At 40.9% G+C, this 20,095-nt stretch overlaps 2 protein-coding genes and 1 non-coding gene across 8 annotated transcripts in view; 1 reads left to right on the top strand and 2 right to left on the bottom strand.

Annotated features, from left to right (window-relative positions):
• The window catches only part of ABCC4 (ATP binding cassette subfamily C member 4), a 286,254-nt gene extending 282,548 nt beyond the window's left edge, over positions 1 to 3,706 (top strand). For all 6 annotated transcript variants that reach the window (XM_050766536.1, XM_050766539.1, XM_050766537.1 and 3 more), the window contains one exon: positions 1,867 to 3,706. In XM_050766536.1, the coding sequence (XP_050622493.1) occupies positions 1,867 to 1,974 (108 nt within the window). In that variant the 3' untranslated portion in view covers positions 1,975 to 3,706. The remainder of the gene's footprint in view (positions 1 to 1,866) is intronic.
• Positions 1 to 20,095, bottom strand: part of CLDN10 (claudin 10) — a 1,179,064-nt gene that overhangs the window by 567,434 nt on the left and 591,535 nt on the right. The window lies entirely within an intron of this gene.
• LOC126940954 (U6 spliceosomal RNA) lies at positions 4,205 to 4,310 on the bottom strand. The gene has a single exon (XR_007721010.1). It is a non-coding gene; the product is annotated as a U6 spliceosomal RNA (small nuclear RNA).

The following is a 20,095-nucleotide window of genomic DNA, read 5'->3' as shown; positions in this document are numbered from 1 at the left end:
TAATTTTTCCAGGATCAGCAATGAATCTCCAGAGAGCTGAGACTGGACCTGTCCATCCCAGACATAGCTTACAACATGAGGGCTTTGCTAAAAGTGGTTCAGTAATCTCAACTCCCTTCATCACCTGCACTGTAAAAAAGATGTTTTATCTCACCTGTGCTGTTACCCATAGTGTGTTATAAAACCTGGTAGCAGAAGAGAAAAAGAAAGGTCAAATCAAAGACTATATACACAGGATCTGTTTTTGACTAAGTATTTCAGACCATGAAGCTAAGACCATTTGGGTTTAAAATTGCTAATAACAACACTTTCTTTATATAAAAAAATACATCAAGAGGGTTACACAGAAGGAAGCATCCTATTTGGGGAAGGCTATCAAGCAGTAGAAAGTGATGTGAATGTCTATTTGTTCTTTTGGTTGTTTTTAGTTTCACTAAGGAATAGTCTTTTTGGAGTATATAAATCTATAACCGCACAAAATATGGCTAGCTTAAAAAAGTGGGAGAGGGAGATGATATGAAATTATCCCCTGAAAAGTCTTGTTTTTGAACACTTGCATTATAATGGAAATAGCCTCAGGTTTCCTCTGGTAGCATTCCAGCATTATTGGACGATTTATTTTCTCCTTAAGTGACATTTTAATATATAGTGTGTTATATGTAATGTTTCTGGAGTAACAAGCATGCAAGAAGTGAGGGAAAAAGAAAGTACACTTAATATGTAGGCAGGTGTCTCAGCACTTTCTTTTTTGTATGTGAAGCCCATTATCTCCAGTGATAACTTTGTTGACAGCACCCACAAATATACTCGGAGCAAGATTTTATAAAATAGATCCAGAATCGTATGACTAAGAGACCCAGCTGACACGTGTCAGCCTCAGATAGTTGCTACATTTTCTGTTTTAAAGACTCAAACAAAACTTTTCACATTCTTCTTTGGGGAAAAAAAAAATTACATTTGAAGTCCTTTTTCACCCAAACACATTTTGAGATAAGAGCTCACAAGTCTTGACATTATTTCATTTTGTTATGCGCATCTGTCAAGGAACCAAGATACGATACAGCTACTAAAAACTGATGATCGCGGAACAGAGAAACTTGACAGCATTTCATTTCCTTTATGTTCTGATTATACATTTATCAGAAAACCTGTATCTCTTCTAGTTCAGCTAGAAATTGCAAGAATTCAGGAACTCAAAGACTTGGCAAAGAACTGTCCTATTATTTGGTATCATCTTACATTTTAGAGAAGTTGCTTGGTGGAGTCATTGTTAAAGCTTTTGCTTCTCTTTTCATTATTGTGGGCCACTATCCACAGACCACATTTCTATAGGCTCTATAACTGCTTTGCCGCACAAATTAAACGCCGGGATGTTTCATACATATACGCCAGCATTTCAATGCTTGTCAATCAGAGTTTATAAAATACAGGGATTACAACTTGATATTAACATCCAAATCTATTGTGCTCATTTTATGTGTGAAAATGAGAAACCCTCGTGCAGACGCTAGATTTCCCAGCCTCTTTGTCACCCTGTTTTTAATTTATCTCCAGGTTTTGAGTCAGTAAAATGATTCTGCTTATCAATTTAATACAGAGATAAAACATATCTATGAATCAGAGTGATCGGAACTAAAATGGATCTACAGGTTGTTTGGTATTCAACCCAGCCCTGCTGAGGGTTCTAGTGGGGCTAATTCCTCTGTACAGTACATTCATCCCTGTTCTTAAATTGTGCCTCAGTGAGGGATATGATCTGCTTCACATGAAGAAGTGGACGCAGAAGTGCATTGTTTCAGGGAGGAGGACTTTAAAATTTTGAAACATTCTTTTTATGCTTGCCTTTTTTCTTTCTTTTTTTTTCAGGTATACTTCAAAAGAAATTATGCACATATTGGTCACACTGACCATATGGTTACAAACACTTCCAATGGACAGCCCTCGACCTTAACTATTTTCGAGACAGCACTATGAATCCAACCAAGACGTCATGTCTGTTCCGAAGGTGTTTTCTGCTAGTTTTTGGACTATGTAAACCACATTGTAATTTTTTTACTTTGGCAACAAATATTTATACATACAAGATGCCGGTTCATTTGAATATTTCTCCCAACTTATCCAGTGATCTCCAGCTCTAACAAAATGGTTTATTTTTATTTAAATGTCAATAGTTGTTTTTTAAAATCCAAATCAGAGATGCAGGCCACCAGTTAAATGCTGTCTATCAGGTTTTGTGCCTTAAGAAACGACAGAGTCAAAGCTCATTTTTAAAGGAGTAGGACAAAGTTGTCACAGGTTTTTGTTGTTTTTGTTTTTACTGCCCCCAAAATTACATGTTAATTTCCATTTATATCAGGGATTCTATTTACTTGAAGACTGTGAAGTTGCCATTTTGTCTCATTGTTTTCTTTGACATAACTAGGATCCATTATTTTCTCTGAAGGCTTCTTGTTAGAAAATAGTACAGTTAAAAACCAATAGGAACAACAAAAAGAAAAAGTTTGCGACATAGTAGTAGGGAGTATGTAACCCTTACTCTCCACCAAAAAAAAAAAAAAAAAAAAGGATATATGTTTAAAGGATAGAAGGACAATATTTTATCCTATGTTCTAAAAGAGAAGGAAGAGAAAATATTACTTTCTCAAAATGGAGGCCCTTAAAGGTGCTTTGATACTGAAGGACACAAATGTGACCGTCCATCCTCCTTTAGAGTTGCATGACTTGGACATGGTAACTGTTGCAGTTTTAGACTCAGCATTGTGACACTTCCCAAGAAGGCCAAACCTCTAACCGACATTCCTGAAATACGTGGCGTCATTCTTTTTTGGATTTCTCATTTATGGAAGGCTAACCCTCTGTTGACTGTAAGCCTTTTGGTTTAGGCTTTATTGAAATCCTTTCTAAATTGCATGAATAGGCTCTGCTAACATGATGAGACAAACTGAAAATTGTTGCAAGCATTGACTATAATTATGGAGTATGTTCTCAGGATGCATCCAGGGGTTCATTTTCATGAGCTTGTCCAGGTTAGTTTACTTCTGACCACTAATAGCATTGTCATTTGGGCTTTCTGTTGAATGAATCAACAAACCACAATACTTCCTGGGACCTGTTGTACTTTATTTGAACTGTGGGTCTTTAATTTTTCTTGATGGTGGTGGCTGTAACATGTTGAGTTCAGTTTACTAAAGGTTTTGAAGTGGAGTCTCATGACCTCTCAGAATAAGGTGTCACTTCCTTGAAACTGCATTTATGTATATAGACATGCACACATGTGCATTTGTTTGTATACATATGTGTCCTTCATATAGGAAGTTTTTTGACTCATCAGTAGAGAGCAACAGATGTTTTATTGAGTGAAGCCTTAAAAAGCACACACACAGCTAACGACCAAAATACATTGACTGTAGTAGCTGTTCAACTCCTAGTACTTAGAAATAAATGTATGGTTAATGTTCAGTCCAATAAACCACACACAGTAAACGTTTATTAATAATCATGGCTTGTATTTTAGGTGACTGAAATTACAACGGTGATCATAATGAGGTTTGTTAAAACGTTAGCTATATTCAAAATGTCTATATGTTTATTTGGACTTTTGAGGTTAAAGACAGTCATGTAAACATCCTGTTTCTGTTTTAATGTTGTCATAGAATTTTTTAATGAAACTAAATTCAGTTGAAATAAATGATAGTTTTCATCTCCATTCAGAGATCTGTATTTCTGTGCTTCGAGGGATTCCTGACTCATGTTCTTGCTGATGAATGCCAATGAGTTTTCCTGAGATCGAAAAATATGGGATCAAAGGATACCTTCTATCATCAACTGGTTCTCTTGGCAAATTAGGTGTACCAAATATTCTAACGGGTAGATTTCAGTGGGTTTCAGACAGTTTGAAGCAGTGGCTATTTAAACAAGTCCATCTGTACCCTTCTAGGAAGAAAGAGTATTAGCTTATGCCTCAGGCTTGAGCAGTATTAAATGGTTGAGGTTTTTGCTTTTGGTTTTGGTTTTTAAGATGACTTTGTCCAAAACTAACAAGAAACGTCTATTGCTGTTACACTGAAATCACTATTAAATAATGATTCTCAAAGTGTGGTCCCTGGACCAGCAGCATAGCGCATCACCTGGGAACTCATTAGAAATGCACATTTTTGTGCCTCACCCCACATCTACTAAATCAGAAACTCTGGTGGTGGGGACCAGGAATGTGTGTTTTAACAAGCCCTAAGGTGATTTTTTTTTAAGGGGCCATACTAATCTTCTCTGTATCATTACCATTTTAGTATATGTGCTACTGAAGCGAGCAACCTAAGTGTGATTCTGATGCAGGCTAAAGTCTGAGAACCAGTACCATAAACTATAAAGAACTCTTAAAACTCATTAAGAAAAACACAGAAAGCCCAATTAGAAAAATGGATAAGAGATGTGAATGGGTATTTCACAAAAGAGAATATCCAAATGGCCTCCCAAAGTGATGGGATTACAAGCGTGAGCCACCATGCCCAGCCTGGTATAGAAATTTCTAAAAAAAACAAACCTAAAAATAGATGTCCCTTATGGCTGGGCGCAGTGGCTCACGCCTGTAATCTGAGCTCTTTGGGAGGCTGAGGCAGGTGGATCACCTGAGGTCAAGAGTTTGAGACCAGCCTGGCCAATATGGTGAAACCCCATCCCTACTAAAAATATAAAAATTAGCCATACATTGTGGCGCATGCCTGTAATCCCAGCTACTCGGCAGGCTGAGGCAGGAGAATTGCTTGAACCCGAGAGACAGAGGCTGCAGTGAGCCGAGGTCACGCCACTGTACTCCAGCCTGGGTAACAGAGTAAGACTCTGTCCCCCCCACCCCCAAAAAAAGGGATGTACCATACAAACCACCAATCCCACTAACTGTGTATTTACCCAAAGGAAAAGAAATGTATATATTTCTTTCATCAGTATATCAAAGGGATACCTGCACTCTCGTGTTTATCATAGCACTATTCACAATAGCAAAATATGGCATCAACCTAAGTGTCCATCAACGGATGAAAGAATTTTGTATATGGTATATATATATGTACCATGCAATACTATTCAGCCACAAAAAAAAGAATGGAAACATGTCATTTGCAGCAACATGGATGGAACTAGAGGTCATTCTGTTAAGTGAAATAAGGCAGGAACAGAAAGACAAATACCACATGTTCTCTCATACTGGAGCTAAAACATTTAATCTCATGGAAATAGAGAATACAGTGATAGATACCAGAGGCTGGGAAGGGCGGGTGGGTGAGAGAGGGAGGCTGGTTAATGGGTATGAACACAGGTAGAAGAAAGAAGTTCTAATGTTTAATAGCAGCCTAGGGTGACTGTAGTTAGCAACAATATATTATATATTTCAAAGTAACTAGAAAAGAGGACTTGAAATGTTACCAGCACATAGAAATGATAAATACTGAAGGTGATAGATACCCTCAAATACCCTGGCTTGATCATTACACATTCTATGCATGTAACAAATACATGTATCCCATAAACATGTAATTTAAAAAATATATACTGTGTATCAATACCAGAAATAATGCTAGATGCTTTTAATAACACTTTAAGTGGTTGATGTCTTGTGAAGAAACAACTTTAATCAATTCAATGAGTCAGTGAATTAGATTTATTATTTAGTATTGTTCAATTTAGTGAGTTGACTTAATGTTAATTTATCAGCTGATTAACTTGTCCTTATGTACTGCAATGAAAATCCGTGTTCTTCTTTCAGAGGGTTTGACTGTGGAGATTTTAGAAGCCCGTCTTCTCAAATCTCGGTATTTGTTTCAAATCCTAGTCTCAAAAGATTAATGATATTCAGAATCGTATGCCCTGAAGTGTGTTAGATTTTGCACCTGAATGAACGTGTAAGTCACTTCCCACAACCAATTTTGTTTTAGAGTGTTTTCAAGCTGTGCCTTTACCTAGAAAACTGTATGACATTCTGGCCACCACAGCTCAAAATAACGTCTTTATAATTCCACAAATGTGATATGCATTACTAATGGACATATTTTACTAAAAGCAAAGAGAAATCTTTCACCTGAAATAAAGAAAACTAAGAATGTTCAACAAGTAATGCTCATCCTAAAAACCATGTCTATGCTCAACCCAACTTATTCACCAAATGGTCTAATTCTCAAATCCTCATTCTTTGAAAATTGAGTAAATGTGTGTCAATAAAATACTTCCATCTTACTTGGTAAATAATATAGTTGTGGACTACATTATTTCCCAAATACAGATTGAAAAGTAGTTTTCCTCAAAAATTGAAACTCATGGTTTAATTTCCACAAACTATGTTATATGTGTTTTAATGGATATGTTGATCCTTATCAAATGGAAGTTTTCAACCCAGAGGTTAACTCATTCACATACAGAGTCCGTGTTTCCACTATTTTATATTTGATTTCAGGATTTAGAAATAAGTGTTAAGATTCTGCAGAAGCTAGACAGGGGTTGGGAAGAAGTAAGTCTTACGAATATAACTAATTTTCAAGTAAAAATCCTCCCCAAGCCCTAGAAGCTTCTTTGGTCTGTGCTGCAGTTTGATTATGTGGGATGCAGACTCTGAGATGGAGTTTGGGGTTCCGGATGTTGATTACAGAGTTAGCCTTGGGATTGGGATTAATCTTTGTGTAATCAAGAGGGAAGAAGCAGGATTGGGTGGAGGGAGAAATCAAGCTGGAGTGCTAGTCAGAGAGACCAGCTGACCCCACCAGGAACCCTGGAGCTAAAATGGTCAATGAGGGTCATCTGTGTGCCAATGGCCAAGGCTTTCTCCCTCCACCTTGATTAGTCATTGCATGTGGGCTGTCCCCAGAAGGGCTGACAGCAGAAGACTGCCCAGCAACTAAACCTCCAGCAGCTGGGACAAGTCCTTGAAGGGGGTGATGGGTGACACATCTCCATGTCCACCACAGTATATGTTCCAGCTGTGGAGGGAGATTATTGGAGTGTTCAGTGGCAGAAGACTCCTGGTGATTGGCATTTAAGTCAAAATGAATTGCCAGTTGACAAGAGATGGCTGATTAAGTGATTGTCTTCAAGAACCTGTGACCTGAAAAAGAGAAGGTCCATGTAGGGGAAATATCCTGGTTGTCCTTATTCTCTAAAATCAGCAGTGTTCATTTATTCCAGGAAGTGATCTTAAGAGCAGTCTTCAGCTTGGTTAACTCCTATATATGTCTGTAATACCCTGAGTACCCCTCATTACAGTGAATCATAGATGGGGTCTGCAGTGTACAGGACTCCTGCTTAGAAGGACCCAGCACTAAGTTTAATGCCCTGTTTTCACCATCTAGAGATTCTGAATTTTTAAACAAAGGGCCCTGCTTTTTCATTTTGCACTGGGGCCTATAAATTATGTACGCTGCCCTGAGTATTTGTGGTTCTGTCTCCTCTCTAAACCATGAGCTTCTGAGGACTTGGACCATGCCCTGTTCATTTTAAAATCTGCATCTTCTAGCCCAATGTCTGTCACATCGTGGGTGCTCATAAATGTTTGTTGAGTGAATGGATAATGGCTGGGAAGAAGCCTTCCTTTAAACTATAATTCTGAGATTTAAAGGGGTATCCTAGGGTAGTAGAAAGATCCCTAGTTTGGGGGTCAGTCACATATATCTGGCTGCCAATTCTGTCTTAGCTACTACCTAGCAATGTTGGGTGACCAAAGAATATGCTGTCCGCCAGGGCAATAAATTGGGACTGTCCTTGACAAATGGGGATATGGCCACCCTATAGCCAGTAGCCTTGGTTACATGCTTGGATAAGTTTCTGTTTCTATGAACCTCAACTGCTTCATCTGTAAAATGGACATAGTTCTTGAACTTGCACAGTTGCTTTGGTTGGGATGATTGGTGGACCAAGAGCATCCAACAGAGCAGAAAGGTTAGGACCCAGAGGGAAATGCATTGAGTTTGGATAGTAAGAAGTTCCCCCTCTTCCACCATGAGAGGAGAGTAAGATAAATGTGGATGAAGGTAGGTTTGTAAACTGTAGAAGGTGTATTTCAGGGGATCCTCACCATGGTCTAGACCGAGCTGTTCTTACTTTACATAGAGTTAAAATGAAACAAGCACACGCAAGAAGGAGCCCAAGCTCCGGAGTCTGCCGTCCCGGATCCGGATGCTGGCGCCTGTGTGCAGTGGCGGCCTGGGTTTGGATCCAAGTTCTACTACCTATTAATTATTGGCCCTTGGGTTGGGAAACACACTATGCTTCCATTTGTTTTCTGTAAAATTGAGATTGGGGTAGTACTTTTCTCAGAGGGCTGTTGGGAAGATGAAATATGAAGGACATACTCTACAACAGTGCCACTCAAAGCATCATGGTCTGCGGGCTAGTGGCAGGCCACGAACTGTTCATAACCTCAGGCCACAATAAGTACAGGAATTTCAGGAAAGCTGTTAGAAACCTTTATAGGCTTTTGACTTTGCCATGACATCCAAACTCATGATTTGGGGACTCCTTGTGCAGCAGCCAAGAGTTTGTTGAACTTGGATAATGAGGCATGTGTGGTGTGAGCAGCACATTAGCCATGCACAGTAGAACCACTTATTAGTTTGCAATGCATTGAAAAGTTAAAATAATTAAGTAAAACCTATTCTTAACCCCAGATAATTGAGAAGCACCATTTTAGAACAATGCCTAGTGTGCAATTAGCTCTCAATAAACACAAGCCTCTTTATTAATCAGGGAAAAATCATACCATGACTTATGTGTTTAAAATTGGGCTACATAGACTTTCAAAATGCTCTACTACATATTAGCAATATTTTAAAACAGCATTAAAAGCTTAAATCCTGCTCATGTTAATTAGGGATGTGTAAAGTCTAAAAGTATTTTAAAAACAAAATGATGCTATGCATATGTTTATACCAAGTCTATTCTTGAATTAACAGCATGATCTTGATGTTGAAGGCAATAGCTGGGTACACGTCAGGCGACTTGTAAAAGTGGGGAACATGGGGCCGGCTGTGGCGGCTCATGCCTGTAATCCCATCACTTTGGGAGACCGAGGCAGGCAGATCACCTGAGGTCGGGAGTTCGAGACCAGCCTGACCAACATGGAGAAACCCCGTCTCTACTAAAAATACAAAATTAGCCAGGCATGGTGTCCTGAGCCTGTAATCCCAGCTACGTGGGAGGCTGAGGCAGGAGAATTGTTTGAATCCGGGAGGCGGAGATTGCAGTGAGTCAAGATCGCGCCATTGCACTCCAGCCTGGGCAACAAGAGCAAAACTCCGTCTCAAAAAAAAAAAAAAAAATGGCGGTGGGGGAAACACCAGTTCATATGCAGGGTGTCGACTTTCCTTTAAAAACAGAAAGAATGTGGGTTAACTGAGGTTTTGCTTTTTAAACTTAATGTTCTAAAAAAAAAAACCATCTTTTCAAAAATAAAGCAGCAGTGTAGGTTGAAAGCTGAGAGAAACATGTTTATTTGAATTTAGAACTAAAAAATAACAAAAGAATAACATACCCTGGCCCTAAACAACCTTCACTTACCCTCCAGTTTATCTCACTTATCACAGTGGGGGTCCACATCGGGATTATATGGTTTTTCAAGAAGGACCAAGATAAAAACTTAGATAAACTACGAATACTTTACAGAAAGCTTACATTGGAAAGTTCTGGCTAAATTCAGTATTTTGCTCAGCAACCATGCGCATAAAACAACCAATGCACAATTATCCGTAGCAAAAGATAGAAAGCCTTGGGTGTTGCAAAACGGCGTTTGATCCAAAAGTTACTCATATTTGACTTTGGAGGGCATTATGAGAAATCTTTGAAAATAAAATTTTGCAGACTACTTAGAAAAGTCAAAATGAGTCACGGCCGGGTGCAGGGACTCACGTCTGTAATCCCTGCACTTTGGGAGGCTGAGGTGGGCGGATCATCTGAGGTCAAGAGTTCGAGACCAGCCTGGCCAATATGGTAAAACCCCGTCTCTACTAAAAATACAAAACTTAGCCAGGTGTGGTAGCACACACCTGTAATCCCAGCTACTACTCCTACTCTGGAGGCTGAGGTGGGAGAATCATTTGAACCCAGGAGGCAGAGGTTACAGTGAGCCAAGGCTGTGCCACTGCACTTCAGTCTGGGCGACAGAGCAAGACTGTCTAAAAAAAATAAAACAAATAAAATGAGTCTCTGTGAAACAATTTATATCACATTATTTTCAGTAAAAAGAAGAATCAACAGAGGATTGAGGTGGGGGTTTTTTGGTTTTTTGTTTTGTTTTTGTTTCAAGACAGGGTCTCTCTCTCCCTGGCTGGAATGCAGTGGCACAATCATGGCTTACTGTAGCCTCAACCTCCTGGGTCAGGTGATCCTCCCACCTCTGCCTCCTGAGTAGCTGGGACTACATGCATATGCTACCATGCCTGGCTAATTTTATTTTTAAATTTTTTGTGGAGACAGGGTCTCACTATGTTGCCCAGACTGGTCTCAAACTCCTGGGATCAAGCAATCCTCCCCTCTCAGCCTCCCAAAGTGCTAAGATTACAAGCATGAGCCACTGCACCTGGCCTAGACTGAAGATTTTTAAATTCCATTTTATAACATAATTAATTAAAAATAACCCATGAGTTCATACTGATTCGAATAAGACAGATGAAGATAGATAGGTAGGCAGGTAGATAGATAAGATGATAGGATGAGATAAGATAGATGATATTTAGGTAGATAGGCAGATATATAGCTAAGTCAATGAATGGATAGACAGACAAATGGAAAGGAAAGGTCTTTTAGAATGTCAACTAATAAATGTAGAAGGATTGACAGAAAAAGAACCAGGCGGAAGCCATCATTGTCATAAATAATTCAGATAAAATTCAACATTGGCTTCTAAATGAATATAGGGTGGACGTTTGGGTGGGAACAAAGTATTTGCATGGACAGAAAATATCTTCTTGTATTAACTAAAAAGGGAGGAATTGTATCTTTATAGTAGAAGAATCTGGCAGACATCACCCTAACCAGGTGACCAGAGTTAACATTAATAGGACCAGTAGACACCCTTGTCTCTTGACGTGTAAGGCAATGACAAAGACACCTTCTGTGTTATTTCTTTCTGGCCCCACCCCCCAAAAAAGCCAAACCTGGATCAAATCAACAGAAAAGCCCAAACTGAGGGCACTCTATAAAACAACTTGCCTGTACTCTGAAAATGACAATGACCATTAAAGGTTTAGTGTTTCAGATTAAATGGAAACTTAAAAGACATGACAATTGTGTGATCCTGGATCCAAAAGCATGCAATAAGGACAGCACCGAGACAATTAGTGAAATTTGAATAAGAACTGTGTAGTTGATCATAAGTTGTATCAATGTTACATTTCCTGAATTTACTCATTCTACTATGTAAGTGAAGGTCCTTATTCTTAACGAAATACACATTGAGGTATTTAGGGTAGAAGGGCTATGATGTCTGCAACTTGGTTTCAAATAGTTCAGCAAAAATGAATTTTTATATATATATGTATACATGCACACACATCATATATACATACACACATATATAACAATATATACATTATAAACACATATATACATATAATTTATATATGATCCTGGATCAGAAAACTACCATCTATTTATCTGAGAGAAAGCAAATGTAGGAAAAAATGCTGAGTGAACCTAAATGCAAACTCCACAGGAATTTACTGTATTATTACTGCAACTTTTGTACAGATTTAAAAGTTTTCTCAAAACAAAAAGTTAAAGACAAACATTAGTCTGCCACAGCTCAGCCCACAGACTAAAGAATCCACATCTAGATAAGCAAGAGTTGACTATATGTGGTGTTATAAAAATCATCAGACAAGTTTTAACTTTGTGAGTATGGTTTGCACAGCTCCCTCCAAGCTGAAGGGCTTGAATCTAGCTTTAGGCAAAAGCACAGAAATATGCATACTTCTGTGGAGAATGCATGTGGAGTCAAGTGCTGTGCAGAACCTGGACACAGAATGCAGGTAGATCCATGTGGCCACTCCCTTCAACAACAATGGAGTGAATGATACGATCCTGGAAATCTGGCTCATCAGTGATTCTGCATTTGACATTACTATGCTTTGAAAAATCACATGATGCTGTATCTTGCCTAGATGGACAAAAATAATTTCATTAACAGAAGGGATCTGGATGATGCTGCTCTAGCGATAACAGAGCAGTTAGGAGTAGATGTGTCTCCACCAACAGTTGAAGGGCAAAGCGCTGCCTCTTGCCGCTCAGCAGAAGCCATATGGATGATCCCAAACTCTGTATTTTGGTAGAAATTCATTTTATACAGGAGGCTCTCTTTTTTCCATGATAAGCAGCTGTTTCCACCTGGCGTTGTGCCAGTCAAGTTTATTCTGGTGTGCACTTTCCTAATATGAAAATCAGCTAACTCCTTTTCATCAGTTTTCTGAAAGACCTGGTTTAACTCATCTGACTCTGCCAGTAGTGAACTTTTTAAGAAAGTAACATCATAGTTGCTACCTTTTTGGCACGGTCTCACTCTTGCCTAGGCTGGAATGCAGTGGTGCAATAATGGCCCACTGCAGCCTTGACCTCCGGGACTCAAGCGATCCTCCGGCCTCAGCCTCCCAAGTAGCTGGGATTATAGGCATTTGCCACCACCATGCCCCCTAATTTTTTTTTTTCTTTAGAAACAGGGTCCTACAATATTTTCCAGGCTTGTGTCAAACTCCTGGGCTCCAGCCATCCTCCTGCCTCGGCCTCCCAAAGTGCTGGGATTATAGGCGTGAGCCACTGCACCTGACATTGTTGCTACTTGTAAATGTAGTAACCAAGCATACAAGCAACCAGGTGAAGGATATTGACTCTACACTTCCTAACCTCCAAATAGGAAACAGTTTCAAAAAAAAAAAAAAAATCACCTTGAGAAACGGGGGATGTCTGATTTGACAAAACAGAAGTTAACATTTCTGGTCATTTTAAAGTTCTACTGAAATCTGTAAATTTCATTTGCTAAATATATTTTGTTTTTCTTTGTTGTTTTAATAGCGAATACAGTGAAAATGAGGGAACGCTGTATTCTCCAATTTGCAAGGGTTCTTGCCAACGGGCACTATTCACTATTAGCAGGAATACAGCAGAACAATCACTGTCAAACATGCTGGTAAAAGTGTGAATGATACAAACTTTCTGAAGTTTGGTACATATGTCAAGGTTCTTAAAATGTTCCTATATTTTGGCTCAAAAATTTATCTTCCAGGGATCTACACTATGGATATAAATTCCAACAAAAATATACATTAACAGATATTTTTACAATATGATTTATAATATCAAAAATGGAAACAAGCTAAATTCTACAGTCAAAATTTGCTATGTTCATGCAATAAAGTATTAAATAGCCAATAAAACAATCTTTCCAAAGATAATATAATGATGTGGGGTGATATGGTTTAGCTCTGTGTTCCCACCCAAATCTTACCTCCAATTGTAATCCCCATAATCCCAATGTGTTGAGGGAGGAACCAGGTGGAAGTGATGATTGGATCATGGGGGCGGTTTCCCACCCACATCTCATCTCGAATTGCAATCACCATAATCCCCATGTCGACGGAGGAACCAGGTGGAAGTGATGATTGGATCATGGGGGCGGTTTCCTCCACGCTGTTCTCGTGATAGTGAGTGAGTTCTCACTAGAGCTGATGGTTTTGTAAGGCAGTTTTCCCCGCTCTTGCTCGCTGTCTCTCGCCGGCCGCCATGATTGCAGGTTTCCTGAGGCCTCTCCAGCCGTACGAAACTGTGAGTCAATTAAAGCTCTTTCCTTTATATATTACCCAGTCTTGGCTATTTCTTTATAGCAGTGTGAAAATGAACTAATACGTGAGGTAAGTAAATACCGTTTTTTAATATTAAGAAAAACTACCAAAATTTATATTTTATACGCATGTTTGTATCTTTAAAATTCTGAAATTAATAATCAAAATGTTAATAGTTATTTCTGAGTAATGTGATTGTCACTGATTTTTATTTTTGTATGTTTTTAAAATTTTCCAAGTTGTCTATAATGAGCATGGGTTAATTATAAGGTCCTGAAATGAAGTATGGAGAAGTTACAGTGCCTCTTTCAGTTGGAATGAACTTGTAAATTTAAATTGTATTTATGAATAATGCCTTACCTGTCCACAAAGAAGCTCCTAGCTTCAGTATGTTTACTGCAGACACTCCCTTAGCACATGAGTTGAATGGTTGTTCAGAAAAGTTTGGTATCATGGTTTGAACGATCTTTTCATTGTTCCTGTTCTCTAGCAATATCTGGCAAATCTCAATGTATTCCCATTAAAAAGACAGGCCATGTGCAAACTGGATTTAGTCAGGCACTCTACATACAAAAACCATTTTTGAATGGCACTTTTAGGACAAACAATGATTAATTTCTAAACCTTTGAAATATTTTAAAATAAATACATAAATATCACTGCCAAAGAGTTAGCAGTGTTGAATGCAACCTATTTTGTGTCAATGCAACTTCTAAAGTGCCGCAATAAAGGTCTACTCTAGATCAGATCTAGTTTTTACTAAAATTGTGGCTCCTAAATTGCACCGTGGGTCTGGATTTGCTGCCACATGCTTTTTTGGGAGGTACGTGAAATCAGTTATCAGGCAATGAGAAATGGTTAGGCACATTTTCCTGAGACACTTGGTGTTTCCCCAGATTGTAATGATGTTCGAGCTTCTGATTTACATGTGTAGGTGCAGAAATGCAGATGACAATTAGGAACCTGAAACAATAACTCATTTTGGTGAAATTTCGACTTCCAAGTCTTTCTCAAGCACCTGCAGGGTGAGGACTGGTAGGTAGACTGTATCAACAAGCCAGCCCAGCCTCCGAGCTACCAGCCCATGGAGGAGGACTGGTGAATTGTCTGTAGGTAGCTTTTTGTTCTCTTCCTTGCTTCCTCACTTTTATTCTCTCTCCCACCCCTAGAACATGACTCCAGCTTAATAGATTTCCTGACTACTGGTTTTTGGAATGAAGATAGCATTTTTGAGAACAAGTTGTGTATTGTGGTAATGAATACGTGATTAATATCACTATTGATTTCATCAGTGCCAGGAGCCTCTTCTTAAAGGCTAGGCTTTTGATTAGGTAGCTGCCCAGGTATTGTGCTTGAAGGAGCCCTAGGAAAATCCTTGATGCAAAAGATGTTCCCTATTGATGCTTGGGGGGGGGGGGGCATCGTTTGTAATTTATTCATGCAGATATCTTGTGCTCTTTTCTTGAGGTCCTCTTAAAAAGAAGATAATGCATTTTTATAAACATGCATAACATGAAGTCACCAACACTTCACTGAGAGTCAGTTTATCAATTGCTTTCTCCCTAACAGAAGCAGCAATATGATACCACATGGTTTGGGGGAGTGGGTGTTTTTGATCTCTTTGGAAGGGAAGAACTCATCCTTGGTAAACATGACAGAATCTTCATCAGTAAAGATATTTCAGCAATCAGGTTGCGTAATAATATCAAGTCATAATAAGTAAATCTCCCAAATCCTGAAAAAAGGCGAACAATAGGTAACACATTGAATTTGCCTTTTAACCGTTCAACTTTGTGCAGCCAGATACACAAATTTGAACACTATCCACCTGCCAGTTTTGCTTAGTAAGCCAAATTATCCCTCAAGTGCTCTATGGGTAAGAGTTGGTTGATGGATCTTGGAAGGATTTGACTTGGAGTTCATCGTTTTTGGGAGAAGGAAGTTGGAGAAGCAGACCTGCTTGGTAAAGAGAACTTTAACCTGCTTAAGTGGCAGAGGGAGTTTTTGAGGGCAGCCAGGTCTCATTCCTCAGAGCCTGGCTAAACATGGTGTCTGGACCATAATGGAAGAATAATCAGTGTTGGTTGAAAAAATGAATGGCTTTCATACTGAGTGTTAGCTGAACAAGTTGAATTCTGTTTGTTCTTAGTGTTAATCCTTGTTTCAGGCAAACAAATGTCACTGACATCTCAACATCAAAAAATTCAGGTGTAGTTTAAACTTTTAGACAACTGATTAGAGACTATGCATTTATGTGCTAAGTGTGCTGATTTTTTTCTCTGCGTTTTCTCTGCTTTAATGTAGAAAGTATCTACTATAGGTAGGGCCCACTCCTATTTTCTGGCCCAAGGCAAGAGCAGGAATGGAGCCCCACACATCACATGTCTAAATAAACTATAAGTAAAACTATGAACCAAGCTAACAAAGTGTTAAATAAAATATGTGTTAGCCTGCCACCTTGACAATCCTTCCTAATTGCCTGGCTCAAATTGAATTTAGAATTCTTGGACTCTTGAGTTTTGTGCTGAACTAGGGAGGCATGGGAAGAACTGTCCATGCCCACAGCCCCTACGTGGAAGGGCCTCATGTGTGCAAGTAAAGACATCCAGAAGGCACAAGCAATTCTGCCACCCCTCGCTAGGCTCACTAATGAGCCCTCTCAGGCCCAGAGCTACTCACACTGGGTGTGTTGCCTGATGCTGTCGCTCTTTTGAGGATGGACTCGGGCAACAGGCCCACACAGGTTCTTGAAGTGGGCTGAGGCCTTTGTGCAGGCCATTCTGGGATCCTTGCTACACTAAATAGTCTAGATCATTGCTTCTTTAATTGCATATAACCCACCTGGAAATCTTACCAAAATGCTGTAAATCTGGGTCAGGGCATTTCCAGCAAGCTCCCGGGTGATACTGATGCTGCTGGTTCATGGACCTCACTTTTGGTAGCAAGCGCCTAGAAGGAATGGGCTTTAGCTGGATTTGCTCTCCAGGCGCTCAGACCCCATGGGGACCAAAAGGTCTGGGGAGAGCTAGAAGGGCGTCCTCTACACTGTGGGTCCCAGGGCAGAGGCCTCTTGACACTTCTTTACTCACATCCCCATTGCATCAATGCACTCTGTTCCCACACTGCTGAGCCCTGGTCCTCCCCAGCACTCTGCCACCGCCAAGCTTTGATCTCCCACTCACTGTCCCTAAGTCAAGTTTCTCTTGGCTCCTTTCTCCGCCTTCTCCCCCCTCCTTCCCCCGCTTTTCTCTTACACCAGAAAGCAAATGTAAAATAGCATTTCAAAAATATTAAAAATGAGTGCTGATGAAACCATGTTTGTGTTTTCTTGGACTGTCAGCAAGCAGTAAGGATACTCGCAGACACCGCCTCTCCCGGGCCTTGCTGTTGTTTGTGAACGAAATCATATCGCTCACCCATGAGCCAGAATCAGGATTTCCAAACACAAATGTTTGCTGGATTTGGGCAGACTGGGTTTTTCTCCCATATTTTTATTTTGACAAGGCTATTAGGAAAGCTGCTATTTCATTATCTAAAGGAATCAAATCAGCTGCTAAAAATAAACCCTGCAAGTTTTTATTACCATCGGGAAATGCCTCTCCCCTCCCTGCCTGTTTCTCTGATGAAGCTTAATCCTTCAACTTGTGTTCAAGTATTTGCACTGCTTTTGAGTTCTTTTCTTCTTTCCAAGGCTGCTTTTCACTATTGGCCTGAGTTATTTGAACAGGTGGCTTTGCACAACCTACGCTAATGTGAGGCTTTTTGTCTGCTTTCAGACTGCACAGGGAGCCATTTCAGGGACAAATGTTTCTTGCTAAACTATTCACACCTGTCTTGATAACCACCCTTTGCAGAACTAAAATACCATGCCAGAGAGGGCGTCCTCTCCAAGGGGGCGCATGCTCAGCAAGGAAAAGATACCGCACGTGTCTTTTTTTCTCGGGTGTATGATAAGCAGCCCCAAGCGGATTGTTCTGTGGCATGCGGCCCAATGTCCCCTGGTTCCGTGGGAAGTGAGTGGTCATTGAAGCTCCCCGCTGGGCAGGTCAGGGGCTGGGTGCACGTGGATGCGGGAGGCTTCCAGGGGGACTTGGCCAGGCCTCAGTCACCGGTCTGAGACCGGTTCCCCGACCCTCTGTACCAGGCCACTTTCGGCGGGATCGTCGGCCCCGGGCCGGGCGGGAAGCAGAGTGCGCGGCCTCTGACACAAAGCTGGGCCTGGCACAGCATCCCAGGCGGGCGCCCCCAGATGCTTGGCGCGAGCGCTGCCTGGCCACGGATCACGGCGCCCGCCCTCCGCCACTGCCGGCCCGGGAGCTCGCCTGCCCCCTGGAACGCGATCACAGGCTGGGGCCCCGCGGGCAGGGAGGGGTGCGGGCCCCACCCGTGGGGAGAGCGCTCGCTTGCTGGCTCGTTCCCACGGGGAGGTCGGGGCTTCTCCCACCTCTCCTGCGGGGATGTGCTCCGCCGGTGGGAAGGGGCGCGGAGAGGAGAGTACAGCTGGGGCCAAGGTGCTTCGGAGTGGCGGTGTGGACACAGCCAGGCACGGCCACGTGGTGGCCACCGGGTCTAAAGTCCTGACCAGGGACGTTCCGTGGGTGGGATTTTTTTTTTCTTCCTTCTTTTTGCATCTGCACCCTGTTAGTTCACGGATAGCAAGAAAAGAAAATGAAGCGTACAGGGAATAGGCGGCAAGGCACCCCTGGATAGAGCTTAAAGGGATCCAGTCCTCCCACAAAAGTGGGCCTGATGCTGCCAGGTTCCCTTCTGGCCGCCACGCCCCACTTGTGTGGTTCGTGGGCTCCTGAGCGCCTTCCCTCATGTTAGCCGCAGGCACCCAGGGCAGCCGTGTGTGTACACACACACACACACAATCACAGGTAACCTTTTGGGACTCTGGGCACTGCAAGGAAGGTGAACGGATCACTCAGTTACCTACCATGATGGTCCATCCCTTATCTCTACAGTAGGCCAAGGGAGATTGGCAGCTGGTTCCCATCTAGTGGACAAAAGCCACAAAGAACTGTGGAGATAGAAGCATCCCCTCGGTAAATATGCTCACCAGGCATCACCTGTAGACTAAACCAAATGGAATGTCTAGAAAATATGTAGTGTTGTCTTTCAAATTCACGTAGGAAATGGGATTCATAGAATACAATTTCACTTTGAAGTATTAATGAATTCAGGGTGGCTCTCCTCCAGGAGCATCTGCCCTATTAATAAAGCCCAGTGGTACAGGCATCCTGGTGCTAGTGGAGGGAACTGCCTGCCTTTCCAACACTCATCCACCCCTTGCTCTCACAACCAGTGGCTGCTACTTGTCTTTTATTTATTTATTTATTTATTTATTTATTATTATACTTTAAGTTCTAGGGTACATGTGCATAACGTGCAGGTTTGTTACATATGTATACTTGTGCCATGTTGGTGTGCTGCACCCATCAACTCGTCAGCATCCATCAACTCGTCATTTACATCAGGTATAACTCCCAGTGCAATCCCTCCCCCCTCCCCCCTCCCCATGATAGGCCCCAGTGTGTGATGTGCTACTTGTCTTGAATGGGCTGAGGCCAGTGGTTCACAAATCTGGCCTCACATTAGAATCAGCTGGGAGCTTCAAGAAATTCAGGTCCAGCCACTCGGATACCTGTTAACACGGAATCTCTGGAATAAGGGGTGATTCTGATCACAGAGTTGAGAACTACTGACCCAAATCATCAGAGGCGTATCATCACCTTGCTCAGAGAGGAGCAGTAGAGGCCCAAGCCAGACAGCACATGGGAAGAAAGGGAATGGCAGGGAGGGCATATTAGAAAGGAGGAAGATCTCAAAAAAGGGAGAAAATAAGTTATTTTTTTTTAGGTGCAAAGTTTTTCGTGCATTCTCCAAATATGTTTAACCATAGAACACTAAAAATTATAATGTATTGACAGAACATTATCAGGAGCTCTTAATCGTGTGCATGTGGGTTAAGGAGAGAATAAAAATGTTATCAGATTAAATGCATGGAATTATCAAAATGTTATCAAATGTACTCATTTAAAAGTGAGTTTATTAAGGTATATGTTATATAAAATGAAATTCACCAACTTTTAATGTTCAGGTTAAGTTTTGCAATGTATGCAATTATGTACCACCATCATAATCAAGATGTTCAACAGTTCCATCACTACCAAAAGTTACCTTGTGCCTCTTTGCAGTCAGTCCATTTCTACTTCTAGCCTTTGGCAATTGATCAGATTTCTATCCCTATAATGTTGCCTTTCTCAGGATATCAGATAAATGGAATT

The sequence above is a fragment of the Macaca thibetana genome, chromosome 17, assembly GCF_024542745.1.
Source record: "Macaca thibetana thibetana isolate TM-01 chromosome 17, ASM2454274v1, whole genome shotgun sequence".
Taxonomy (NCBI): Eukaryota; Metazoa; Chordata; class Mammalia; order Primates; family Cercopithecidae; genus Macaca; species Macaca thibetana.
Note: the sequence above shows the minus strand (reverse complement) of the source record. Positions and strands in the feature narration are given on the sequence as shown.